We start from the raw sequence: 14,574 nt of genomic DNA, 5'->3' as shown, positions 1-14,574 counted from the left end.
AGGTAACACAGTATTTTGGTATTATGAACTGGCAAAACTGAAATCTTTAAATTTGTCAAAATGATCATTGTTGATCAGTATTTTTCGCATAATAGTAATAATTTTTAAAAGTAATCCTTCCACACAACCTTTCCCAAGCCCGGACGACATAACTGTCATAAGGCTAGCTCGGCATCTTACCTTGTTATACGTTTATCTTTGCCTCGGAAGGTTGAAGCACACAATGACAACATATGACAAGATCAAACGCATATATAAAATTTATTAAATTATTAGGAAATCGATAGATCCATACATAATTAGAAATGTCAATTAAGCAGAGAACTTCTGAATGTCTTGTTTTTAATGTTGGTGCCAGAGCCTGATGAAAACTATGGTTTTCCAGCAATGTCAATGACAAAACGATACTTGACATCGTTCCTAGCAAGACGGTCAAGAGCTTCGTTGATTTGATCAGATTTGACAACTTCGATATCACACCTGATGTTGTGCTTGGCACAAACATCCAGCATTTCCTGTGTCTCTTTCATGCTTCCGGTCATGCTACCCTTCACTGCTCTTTTCCCTGCCATTTTTAGTATACGACATGATCAATTTTACCATAAGATTATCCTTAACGAGGAGAGTGTAATACAGTAAATAATGTTTAACTGGCAGACCCTTACCGAATATCATTGGGAAAGCAGGAAGGTCCACAGGCTTATCAGGAGCACCTACAAGCATTAGAGTCCCTTTAACTTTCAGCAGCTCTAAAGTTGGTCCAAGCGAGTGATGAGCTGAGACTGTGTCCAATATGAAATCGAGTGTCCTGAACTTGGACTTCAAACATTTTACAAATTTTAATTAGCTACAAACTACAATGCTTAACCTTTTGCAAATTTGGCATTTGGCATGGATTGGATTAAAGGCACAAACCTGCATCTGTTGAGGATCAGTGCTGATGATAAAATCGTCAGCACCCAAACGCTCTCTAGCCTCCTTTTCTTTCGAAGGAGATGTGCTGATAACAGTGACATGGTGACCAAATGCCTTCCCAAATTTGATAGCAACGTGACCAAGCCCGCCCAACCCAACGATGCCTATTTTCTTTCCTGGCGAGTCGAGCAAATTGTGGTCCTTGAAGGGGCTATATACTGTAATTCCTGCACACAAGAGCGGTGCTGCTGCATCCATTGGAAGGCTTTCTGGCACCTTCACCACAAATCTACATAGCGAGTGCAATACTTAAATAAAATATGCCAAATTTGTGTATTACATAATATTTCAAATTTAAAAATACAATTTTCAAGCAATTACTGTAACTCTGTAAGTGCATAACATGTAAGAGAAAATCTAAAGAACCAAAGAACACTCTCTTTTTATGGATCTATACCATTTGAAATTGCTAACATAAGTACATAACTCTTGTGGTGGTTGATAATCATAACCACGGACTGGAGTATACGAGTATTAGTTGGCAAGGAGCTTATAAGTTGATAAATGTATACAAATTTTCAACTTATAAATTATTTATAAGATAACATGGAACTCTTAAAACTTCTATTAATGTGTACTCTAATTCATCTTGTTTTGAAGTCTACAGTAAGCTCGAAGAATCTTGAACAATATTGTCTGATTAGGGATCGATAATTTCTTTAGCTATCATTTTTTGTCTTACTGAATGTGACGTGACCATTAACATAATTATATTGGGAGGACATCTAAACAAATAGATGCTGACACACTTCCTCGGGCTTATTGTATAAAAGTACACTAGTCTACCGACATTGGTCCCTGTGATAGTATTTTTAACACTAATCTCAATTAATTAACGCAATTGGGATATCACTAATAGGTTGGGAATGTGACATATAATACAAATTAGTCGTGGTCAAGGTCATAATCAGTGAATTGAATATTACCGATGATCAGCAACAAGCATCTTGGAGTAGCCACCGTAGGTGATGCTACCGTCCCAGAAAATGCCATTGTATGTCAACTGAATCTCGTCGCAGTAATTCTCCTCCTCTTGTTTACAGAAATCGCACCTCAGACACGACGCTGCTAAACACCCCACTCCAACTCTATCTCCTATTTTAAACTTGCTCACATTGCTTCCCACCTTTGTTATCAACCCTGTGATTTCATGCCTATGTATAAACAGATAAAAACAAGCATTATATTTCATCAGCATTTTCGCCAAAACAAAAACAACCTGGTTATGCTACATTATATGGACCAGATTACTGTTAAGTAACCAGTTCATGTAAAACCTTAAGGTGTCAGAGAAAGGTCCTAACTGGATCTTATGTTATTAAACCACTACGTACCCTGGAACTACCGGATACATGGTGATACCCCAATCATTCTTGACATGGTGAATATCAGTGTGGCATATTCCACAGTACAAGATCTCAATGGTTACATCATTCTCACCATTTTCTCTGTAAACAACATTATAATAATCATTAGTTCATATAGAGTGTCAGATTTACTTGCACTAACTGAAAATTGTAACAAATTTAACCGTAGTTGGATGAGTGAAGCTGGGTACCTGCGTTTGAAGACGTAAGGAGTGATTATGCCGGATGCATCATGTGCTGCCCAGCCAGAAACAGTCTGTGTGTGATTCAGAGTTGTTTGTGTCATTATTATCTACTTAACTTGCTGATAAAATTTTTCAGACAGTAGGTGTATGTGTGTCCAGTACCACTGTCTAAGCAGCTAGCATTGATTTGTATTTATACACCCTGTGAGTGGAGCGGCCTCTTCATAAATTTAGATTTTGACAAAATCTAATCGGAATATTAATCAAATATGTTTTTTAGGGTAGTGATAGGTACCCCAGTCCATTCCCAAATTTTTTCTTGAATGACTTGATGTGATATTCGTCACGTTTTAATTTATGATCACGGCGGTCTCATCCCAACATATATTTTGAAATGGAGTAACTACAAAACTTGGTCCCCGGAAATGTAAATGACTCTGTGTTACCTTACTTACTATATCTCTTAAAGAACAACACATGTTATTACCTAATGTAGAAGGTGTAGAAGGTGTGTTCCTTAATAACATGCAGTTGGCAGTTGGAATAAAATTTGTAGCAATTTACCCTTCATTCTCTGTTTTTTTCTTTTAATAAAATTTACTCTTATAGATTTATATATTTTAAACTGGATATCCGTGTAGTAGCTGGTAGGTATTTGTATCTGATTCATCAGATGTGGAAGAGATTCAAAAAGAAAACAAAAAGAAATATATATTGGTGTGTACTGTGTATACATAAATGTTCATATTGGTTGGTTGATTGTTTGTTAGAACATGAGTAAATATGGAATAACAACATCTCCTCTTTCGCAACATCTTTAATATTTGGCAACTTCTCTCATCATCGGCAATATGTATCAACAACTTGAAATGCCTCAGTTGGCCAGGTTTATTTTAATATCAATTTTCGGAACGAGTGGCTATCGACAGTGGCGGATCCAGCTTCGAATATAAGGGGGTCGAATTTTTTTTTTTTAACGAGCTCGAGCCGAGCTTTTGACATGTTCTCCTCGTGTTCGGCTTAAAATAAGCTCGAGCTCGGCTCGAAAAAATCAAAAATACGATCTTATATATTACATTATTAAAAATATTTTCTCCTGAAAATTCTCTCTTAATTGTTGCATTTGTAACCGTTAGAATCACTGACGATTTTACCAACATATAAACTCAAGGATATTCAATTTTTTTTGTGTAAGGTTGTAATAAGATCTGGGCAGCTCGCACTCGTTTTACTGGTCTCGGCTCGGCTCGTTTCGTAAACAAGCTCGAGTCTGGGTAAAGGTTTCAGCTCGTTTAATTAAACAAGCCGGCTTAACTTGACTCGTGAAATTAAACGAGCCGAATTCAGGTAGCGTTTTATGCTCGATTTAGTATAAAATTGAACGAGCCGGCTCGCCCGGCTCGCTAAAACTCGTGAAAATTAACGAGTCGGGTAGAGTCGGGAAGAGGTTTAGCCTCGTTTAACTAAACGAGCGAGCTCGACTCAATTAAACCTAGCTCGAATTACACCCGGCTGGAAACTCGGCTCGTCCGGACCGAATAACACCCTTATCATTGTATTTTTCAACCATATTTTGAACGAGGTCAAGAATACCATTCAAATTTTGAAAATCAACTTTGGTTCTTGTGTCAACTGTATACTTAAAAACCTGGCATTTAAGTGATTAGAAGACGTATTTGATCAAATTCTGAAGGATAGAATTTTAATCAAAAGCTAATAAAGAAATATGTGGTTTAAGTATAAATGCTAGTTCAATATCTACTTCTATCCTTTTTTGTCATATATTCTTAACTTCTACTTTCATTTGTAACTCATAATTTTTTTAAACAAAAAATATATACCTTTCATTTATAAATGTTGCCCTAATATAAAGATTTTTACATCAAAAAATTTTAAGTAGTGTACAATCTTTTTTTGGCAAAAATTAAGGTGGGTCATTTTTAATTTTTGTATAATTTAAATATACATATTTAACTAAACTAAAAATTTAAGGGGTTCAGATATGGTTTACTTGTTTTTGTTTCATATGAGAGTGCAAGTGTGTTTGTTGCGCAAAGTCTTCACTTGAAATGGCTTTTTACTTTTGTTGTTGAAATTCATAGCATTTTCATTCAAAATTATTATGTTTTTTTCGTGGGGAGAATGAAATGATATTTAATGAAAGGACTAAAATCAACGAGAAATAATAAAAGTTGGGGATGATCCTAGAAAAATGAGTGTGTACAAATGTCTTATACATCATGTAATTATAATGTTCTTATTTGTTTTCTTATTTATAATTGTTGTACAATATCTAATTTATATCAAATATAAGTTGATTGTTTATGAACGTGTATTATTTTCATACGCAAATTACACAACGTTTCCAATATAGCTCATTATGTATTATATATATATATATATTCTTATTTGTGTTGTATAATTTGTATTTAATGAATCAACATAAACACGATAGTCAGTGTACGTTTAAAATGAAACGATTAAACTTAATTTGTAAAATGCCATTAGTATGTTTACAAAGAAAAAACTAAATATTAACATATATGTTGAATACAGAGTTGACCAAAAATTTTAAATTTTATTTAAATAAACTATATGTACTGGTCTAATTATTATCGAGTTCACTACTAACTTACAATTAACTTACTCAATTTAAAAAGATAAAAAAATGCATAACTGAAGTCAAAATGACTTGCAATTATAATATACAATAATGTAAAATTTACAGTATTGCTAATATAAAAGTTGATTTTATGAAAAATATTAGTTTTTGAAGTTCAACGTATATATGTATGGGGAAACATGTTAGTTTTTTATTTGCACTCCTGTTAACAAAGTAAGATTAAGTTGTATGTGTGTGTCAATATGTAAATTATCGTATGCTACATTTCTTAGTAAATTACGGTGATTTCAATTATGTATATGCTAAATATCTGATTTATGTACATGTATAATCATTATTAACATCTAGTGAGACAATTGATTAATTAAATAACATGCATCTAAATTATTCAAAAATTAAAATTATGTAATAAACAAATTACGATAATTTATATATGATATTCAAATTATCACTGACAAATAATTCATATCTATTTTTACGCAACCGAGTATCAATCATGGTTGTAAAATAAAAATAAATTATATATTGTAAAGACTTATTATTGATATTCATGATTTTTTTTCAAGAATTTAAATTTTTTTTGTAAAATATCGTTATTTAATTTCATTACAACTTTAATATTTGTTCATATAATAATTTGATAACATTGTATACTATTCTCCTAAAATTAAATTTTTTCAATTCGATAAAGTTTTATAAATATCAGTTGAATTGGATAATTCCTTCAAATTAATGAACAGTATATATTTTATATTGTATAAAATGCCTTGAATCAAATGCTACAATATAGTATAGATATAACTTTTATTTGAATAATTTAAAATATTAAAAATAATTCAAAATATTTGTAAAATATTATCTTAATCAATGAATATTACTTATCTAAAAGAATTCATTTGAAAAAACTATTTTTTAAAATGAAAAATAAAAAATAAATTGATTTTATATTTCATCTTAGTTTTAACAAATATCGTGAGATCTCATATCAAATTTCGAATATTTTTAAAATCGGGACAAATCCCAAAAATAATAATGCGCTACTAGTGAAGTTAATAATTTTAATACAAAAAATAAATTGACTTAATCTTATAAAGACATCAAACACATTAATTTATTTTAACATAAGATATTAAATTTTTCATATTATTGGTAAGATACTTTCGCAGCGTTTTTAATTTAAATTTACTAAACGTAGAATGTGACGATGTTTTTCCAGTATTTTTTGAATAATGAGCCAAGTTTTGGTTTCAAATTCGAAATTAATGGTCTTTAATCCTTAATTAAGTGATTAAATAATGATTAAAAGAAAAAAAATATAAATATTCAAATATATCAGCTGAGTTTTTGAACCCATAAAGTTATTTGTCTCATATGGCAAGTTGCAAAGAAACACACTTTGCTTTCCATGTTATCAATCCAAGTGACATACATCATCCACCATCCATTTTTCTCAAATCTCCACCATTCAATCCACCCAACTTCTCCTATAAATAAACCCCCACCCCAACCCATTTTCTTCAAGCTAAAGAGCCACAAAGTTGCTGGGATTTTTTCAAGAAGTGTTTCTCTTCATCTCTTTCAAATTCTATACACACACTTCTTCTAAAAAATATTCTCTCTCTTTTATATATACTTACATATATACAAGGTTTTTGAAACCCAATCTTAACTTCACCCAACCAAGCTTTATCCCACCAAGTGAGCTCATCCACTACCACTTCCCGGCCTCCCGAAGGGCTGCCCAAGTTCGACCAAAGTGCCAAAATCCGGCCGAACCTCCGACGAATTTTTCCGGCGAACTTTTTCGACCGTTCTTCAAAAGTGGTAACTTTTAGCTTCTTATTTGAGTTCTTTTTATTTGAGCTTTGTACTTAACTTCTCTACTTCATCTTAAGCTCTAATACAAGACCTTTTATAAAGAAATTTCTCAAGGGAAAAGAGAACTAAGATTCGAACTCGGAATTCGAATAAGTACTTGATCTTTAAAAAATCATTTCATCAAGAAGATCTATAAAGATAAGTACTTAATCTCCAAGAGTGAGATTTAAATTTGACACAAGTTCACGAGTTAGCCAATTATTTTCACGCTCTTTAATTGGATCTTGGCTAACAAATATTCGTGCACATAAAATAATTACGAAGCATAGTTTAATCCCTTCTAACATCTTTAGTGTTCCGAGGGATTATAACTCGATCTATAAACTCTTCGTAATTTGTCAAATATCAAAACAGATTAAGTTCACGAGTTAGCCAATTATTTTCACGCTATTTAATTGGATCTTGGCTAACAAATATCGTGCACATAAAATATTACGAAGCATAGTTTAATCCCTTCTAACATCTTTAGTGTTCCGAGGGATTATAACTCGATCTATAAACACTTCGTAATCATCCTTTATTTAAAGACGGATCAAATCTATGAGTTAGCCAATTAATTTCACGCTCTTTAGTTGGATCTTGGCTAACACATATCACGTATATAAACAATTACGAGACATATCGTATAAGCCCCTTCTAACATCTTTCAGTGTTCCGTGGGGTTCTTATTCGATATGTATAAACTACTCGTAATTATTCATCCAAACTTAAAAGCACGATCTTACGCCAATTACTTGCACTTCTCTTATTTGGATCTTGGCTAAGACTCATAAAACTTATACAAGTGCTTGAAGTTAAAAGTATACTTTGACTACATAATTGTCAAAACAGAAGTATATTAAAATTCTTAAGCCTACGAGCGTAAATGATAAATTACAATTCCGAGATTGTAACTAAAGTATTATTCGATTTATAAATAAGTAATCAAAATAAGAAGAATACTAAAGAAGTCATAAGCTATAACTGCGTTATATAAAAGACTTCTCTTATTACTACACAACATCATTTAATCTATAAAGGAGTAATTATAAAAATACTTGGACTACCATTTAATTATCTTAAGTCAAGTATTCTTATTTAGTTTTAATATTCTTATTTGAATACTATACTATTTGTGGGCTAGTACCGTAACATACTAGTTCAAAACAAATCTTTCTTTACTTATTTTGTTTCGTGGATTGTCTTATTAGTTTTGTAGTGAGGTGAAGTGACATGAGGTGATTCTCGTTCTAAGACCCAAGTCCTAGACGTACTAACGGGGAGTTAGTATTCTTCGCACCGTGAGGAAGAGGAAAGACCCAAGACCGGATCACTAAGATCCAAGACCGACAAAAGCTAAGGAAGCCAAGTCCACACAAAGGTTCTACAACAACTTTGAAGAAATAGCGGGGAGTTTTTGTCTAAGATAAGTTGTGTAGGTATTCAATTTATTTTGAGGTGGTGACCCTTGTATTACACACCAAGACAAATACTTGTAAGGGTGTAAAGGCTTCTCCGCCTACTAAAGGAGCGAGTTTATTATAAGGGAAAATCCCGATTTCGGGAGAGGAGCTCGGGGACTGGAGTAGGGGTGAACGAATCTACTAGAGGTTGCGCCATTGCGAACCTGGATAAAATTATCGTGTGGTATTTTCTTTCCTTGAACTTTATTTTTCCGCACATATAAACTGCATAACCATTCGGTAAAGCTTTAAAAAGGGATACATTATCTTAAAACGCCATAACAATTTTTAAATTGGTAATTAATCTATTCAACCCCCTTCTAACTTAAAATAGACCTCTTACGGGACCTTACAATTGGTATCAGAGTGGTGCTTTTTAAGGTGTTTGTTAAATGATTTGCAGATTCACAGACACAACAAAAAGTGATCCAGAATGGCGTATATTAATCCCGTTGGATGTGGTGAAGGTCTATCTAGATCACGACCTCCTCTATTTGATGGCACCAAATTTGCAACATGGAAAATGAGGTTTCGCATTTATTCTAGATCTCAAGAAGTCAAAGTTTGGATGGCTATCGAAAATGGTGTTCGCATTCCTACCAAAACTATCGATGACATCATCGTCGAAAAGAAGGTAAGTGAATACAACTTAGAGGAAGAAGCCAAAATGAATATAGCCTCAAAGGCAGAAATGGTTCTCACAAGTGCACTTGCAGAAAAAGAATATAAAAGAGTAAATAATTGCAAGTCGGTACAAGAGATGTGGAACAAATTAGTGGTAACCTATGAAGGAACCATACATATAAAATATTCTCGGATGGATACATTGATCCAAGAATACGAGAACTTTAAACTCCAATAAGGAGAAAATATCATCGATATGGAAACAAGATTTACTCGTATTATCGATGAGTTATCTCAACTTGGAAAGAATTATAACCAAAATAAAAAGAATAGAAGAGTGCTCAAATCTCTACCTCCTAGTTGGAAGGTTAAAGTCACTACTATAAATGAGATGCACAACTTAAATGAGTATAAGATTGATAACCTATTCGGAAATCTTCGTGCTTAAGAAGAAGATAATAATCCGGAAAAGGTTGCTCCAAAAGTGGAGGATAAAAAGAAAAATATGGCTCTAAAGGCCATATTAATTGATGAAGATGAAAGTGACGAAGAGTTAAACGAGGAACTCCAAAATCTCGATGAGAGTGAAATTGCTCTACTCACGAGACAACTTCATCGTGTGTTTCAAAGCAAAGCTCAAAGATACGAAAAAGGCTTCATAAAATCAAATAATCAACAAAGAGTTTTTAACTCTAACGGAAGGCCAAATTACTCTCAAAATTATTCTTCCAACTATAAGAGTAATTATCCATCAACGAGCTACAATAAAGGCAAAGACAATCAAAATATAAATACCTATAGTAATGCCAATGCCTCTACAAACCATCCTGTTTACACTCCTTCAAAACCTAAAGATTCATCTTCGGAGGAAACACAAGATGTATGTTTCGAGTGTAAACAACCCGGTCATTATAAAAGAGAATGTCCTAAACTTTCAAAGGGACGAAGTCTCATGGACGAAAATGGTTGGGATCTAAGTGAAGATAAAGAAGCTCCGGAAGCTAGTGAAGAAGTGGTCAATCTATGCTTAATGGCTCTCGGAGATGAAACTACCTCAACGGAAATCTCCTCTTCAAATCAAGAGGTAACATTGTTAGGTCCCAATTTGTTTGTAGAAGGGGGGGTTGAATGCAAACAATACCGTTTAGTCGAATAAAATGCGGAATAAAATTGTGAAACAAAATTCAAGTTAAATAAAACTTTTATTAAACTTGAAAGGTGTTACAACTACGGTATCGGTTACAAGGGATTAATCTCAAATCAATTATTACAAATCTAGAATAAATTCGACATGAACTTTTTCTATTTTTGTAATTAAAAGATCAAATGCTAAATGCGATTTGAGATTAAGTTCTAGGGATTTTAATCCGCTAGATTGATACACAAGAACAAGATAAGTTTTTCTAGTTGATTGGATTTAACTTTACAATCTAGAAATTGATCTTGAAGTTGCAGATGAGATGAAATATTTTTCTGCTCCTTTTTCTTTTGTTCTTGAGTTTGTGTTCTGTCTGATTGCTAGTGAAATAATAGACTTCTGCTTCTTTTTATCAAACAGCCGAATGTAAACATGTACTGGCATGACAATCTCTTTGGCCAGCAAGACTTTCGGTATGACAAAATTTACAACTAGCAAGACAATTAAAATGAGCTAGCAAGACTTTCGGTATGACTATTGATTATCATACCGATTGTCATATTAGTTCAAATAAATTGTCTTGCTGAATTAATAACAGATTTTAATCTAAACAGAAATTCTAATAAGACAATTAAATGTATTGGCATGACTTTCGGTAAGACTATCAATTGTCATACCGATTGTCATACTAGTTCAAATGAATTGTCTTGCTGAATTTAAGCAGATTTTAAACCAATTAAAATCTTGTAAATCCTTAATATTAATTCTAAATTAATTAATCAATTTAATTCAATTAATCAATAAATTAATCTTTGCAGATATAATTTATTTTCTTAATTAAATTATATGACTTAATTAATTAATAGAGAATTAATACTAACCCTGAGCAGCATCCATTCTTCTGACAATCTTCTGAAAGTCACTGAGACTTATGAATCAATTCCGCCACTTCAATGCTGACACTCGATGTACTGTCTGGTTCATGAGTGACTAACTTCCGTGACGTTTCTTCATGTCTTGACTTTGATATTCTGATTGAATCCTTGTAATAAATGATACCCTGACGAGATCTCTGTCACTTGATTAAATCCACGATCTTGATTTATATCACTGAGGCATGATCAAATTCTTGAACTTCTTCCAGTGAATCTTCAAGTCTGCAGATGAATAATGTTTCTTTATTCTTTGACAGATGTTACTTTGTGAGATCTCTCTGATGATAGATCCACTATTTACTTATTACATTCTTATTTGAGTTGAGTTAAATACTCGAATAAACGAGTAGGCTATGACATATGCCTTTCAAACATCTAACTCTGTCTCAATTAAATCTTTATTAGATGAATCTAATTTATCCCTCAGAGATATGAATAAGCATGATTTAATTGAACTTGTAGTAAGTTATAAAAATAAATATAAAGATGTTGAACAAAGGTTTCATTTGCTATGGTCCGAGAAGATGAAAATCGAGGAAATTCATCATACTCAAAATAAAGAATATACTCGGATGATGGACTCAAAAGTCCAAGATGAGAATGAGATTACATCTCTAAAAGATCAAAACCATCTCATCAAGATTGAGGTAAATAAACTTCAAGAAAATATACTCAATCTTGAGACGGAGAATATATCATTAATTCTCAAAGACGAAGAGATGGAACGTGAAAAGATACAATTGAATGATAATATTTGTAAACTTCACGTTGATCTATTGAACTTAAATATTCTAAATGAATCAAATGTTCAAGAAAAAGAAACATCCTATAAAGACAATCTTGATAAAGAAAAGGAGCTATTAGAAACCAATGAGCTTAAAGGTGAAGCTCTAAGGTTAAACGAAGAAAATTATAAACTCATAGCTCAAGTTAAGGTTTAAGAAAGAATCCTTAATAACAAGATTGATTCCTTAAAGAAAGAAAATGAAAATCTTGAAGAAGTCATTCAAAGATTTACAAAAGGCAATAAGATGTTGGATCAAATGGTTCATACAAAAACCTCATACAATCATGAAGGTTTAGGATATAATAAGAATTCTCTTCCTAAAGGAAATACTCGGAGATTTGTATCACCAATAAAGACTTCACCCGAATCACCATCTAATAAATGTTCTTATTACAATAAAATGAGATATACCATTCAATATTGCAAATTCAAGAATGGTGAAATTAAGGGGAAGCATGTATGGATTCGCAAGGAATCATACAAGAAAGATGATAAATATATGCCTTACAAAAATATGGAACATAAAAATCCAAGGCAACAATGGCCTCATCAACCTACTATGTTTCATAATAGAAACACACAATACCATGTAAATATTAATGCATTTAAAAGGCAACAACCTCTTAGTAGAAATGCTTATGCTACTCACCATGCTAATAATAGATATAATGTTTATCATGCTCCATCAAAATTTCATGATAGATCTAGGTGTTATCAACCTCAAACTAGGTCGTATGCATCTAAAAATATTTATATGCCAAATGATAATTATACCATGCCTTGATTCTTTCATAAATCAAAGTTATATATGATGTACTAACCCCAGGACCCTCAAGACAAATGGATACCTATAAATTTAACTAATCATGGTTGTAGGTTTGTCTTGCTGTGAAACAAGATATATGGTACTTTAATAGTGGATGTTCAAGACATATGATTGATAATAAGTCACTCTTAAACAACATTAAAAAGGTTACCGCAGGGAGCGTAACATTTGGTGATAGTAGTAAAGGAAACATTATCGGCAACATAGATATCGGAAATGGGAAAGTTAAAATTTCCAATGTTCAATTGGTCACCGGATTAAAGTAAAATCTTCTCTCCATTAGTCAATTATGCGAAAATGATTACAAGATAATTTTCTACACTACTCATTGTTCTATATTAGATAAATTTGGAAAGTTGGTTCTCACTTGCCCTAGAAATAAAAATGTTTATACATGTGACATGAGCAAGCAAGTGAACGTATGCCTAATCACTATAAATGATGATCCATGGCTATGGCATCGAAGATTAGGACATGCCAACATGAAGTTGATAAATAATATATCAACTAAAGACCATGTCCGAGGTATACCAAAACTAAACTATCATAAAGATTATACTTGTGAAGCTTGTGAAGTTGGTAAACAAATTCGAGCATCTCACAAAGCAAAGTTTATGGTATCTACCTCGAGACCTCTCAAGCTACTACATATGGATCTTATTGGTCCGGTTCCAATACAAAGTCTCAGAGGTTGCTCATATACATTGGTAGTTGTGGATGATTATTCACGATTTACATGGACTGAATTTCTCAAAGCCAAAAGTGATGCTTTTGAATCCTTCTCATCTTTATGTAAAAGGATTCAAAATCAAAAAAATAAAACCATAGTCTATATAAGGACTGATCATGGTAAAGAATTTGAGAATTCTAGTTTCACCAACTTTTGTGATGAACATGGCATCACACATAATTTTTCCGCTCCATACACTCCACAATCCAACAGAGTAGTTGAACGGAAAAATAGAATACTCCAAGAAATGGCTAGCACAATGCTAAATGAATATCTTCGACCTAAATATTTTTGGGCCGAGGCTATATCAACCGCTTGCCATATTCTTAATCAGGTTTTGCTATGACCTATAAAACAAAAGACTCCTTACGAGCTATATTTTGGAAAAACTCCGAAACTAAGCTACTTTCGAGTATTCGGAAGCAAGTGCTTCATATTAAATTTAAAAGAGTACCTTACGAAGTTTGATCCTAAATCAAATGAAGGTATATTTCTTGGATACTCGAACAATAGTAAAGCTTACCGAGTGTTCAACCTCAAATCGCTTGTGGTGGAAGAATCTATGAATGCCACTTTTGATGAAAGTAAACCACCGGTGAAATATAAAGATCTTGTTGACCAAGAAAATGTTAAACAAGATGATATTGAAAAGGTTATTCGACAATTCAAAAATATGGATCTCGGGACTCCCATACATAAAAATCCATTAGAATTGGACGAAAAGGAAGATGAAGTTCCTAAAGCAATTCCCACTATAAAAAGTCATCCATTAGATAATGTGCTTGGTGACTTAAGGAAGGGAGTTCAAACACGGTCACAAGTTCAAAACATTGTGAATCATCTTAGTTTTCTATCTCAAATAGAACCTAAGACCGCGAAAGAGGCTTTATTAGACGAGGATTGGATTTCTGCTATGCAAGATGAATTGCTCCAATTTACTCGTAGTAAAGTGTGGGAACTTGTCCCTAGGCCTCATGATACTTCCATAATTGGTACAAAATGGGTATTTCCAAATAAATTAGATGAAAATGGAATGGTAGTTTGAAATAAAGCAAGATTAGTTG

The 14,574-nt window shown here is 32.7% G+C and overlaps 1 protein-coding gene across 1 annotated transcript; it reads right to left on the bottom strand.

The window, feature by feature from the left end:
* Window positions 1–251: 251 nt before the first annotated feature.
* On the bottom strand, window positions 252–2,881 carry LOC141713460 (putative cinnamyl alcohol dehydrogenase 6). The gene is made up of 6 exons (XM_074516890.1): window positions 2,534–2,881; window positions 2,310–2,423; window positions 1,902–2,129; window positions 916–1,204; window positions 666–819; window positions 252–565 (listed from the first exon to the last, which is right to left on the bottom strand). The coding sequence occupies exons 1-6, from the start codon at window positions 2,626–2,628 to the stop codon at window positions 372–374; spliced, it is 1,074 nt and encodes a 357-aa protein (XP_074372991.1). The 5' UTR covers window positions 2,629–2,881; the 3' UTR covers window positions 252–371.
* Window positions 2,882–14,574: the final 11,693 nt, after the last annotated feature.

The sequence above is a fragment of the Apium graveolens genome, chromosome 3 (assembly GCF_009905375.1).
Source record: "Apium graveolens cultivar Ventura chromosome 3, ASM990537v1, whole genome shotgun sequence".
Lineage (NCBI taxonomy): Eukaryota > Viridiplantae > Streptophyta > Magnoliopsida > Apiales > Apiaceae > Apium > Apium graveolens.
Note: the sequence above shows the minus strand (reverse complement) of the source record. Positions and strands in the feature narration are given on the sequence as shown.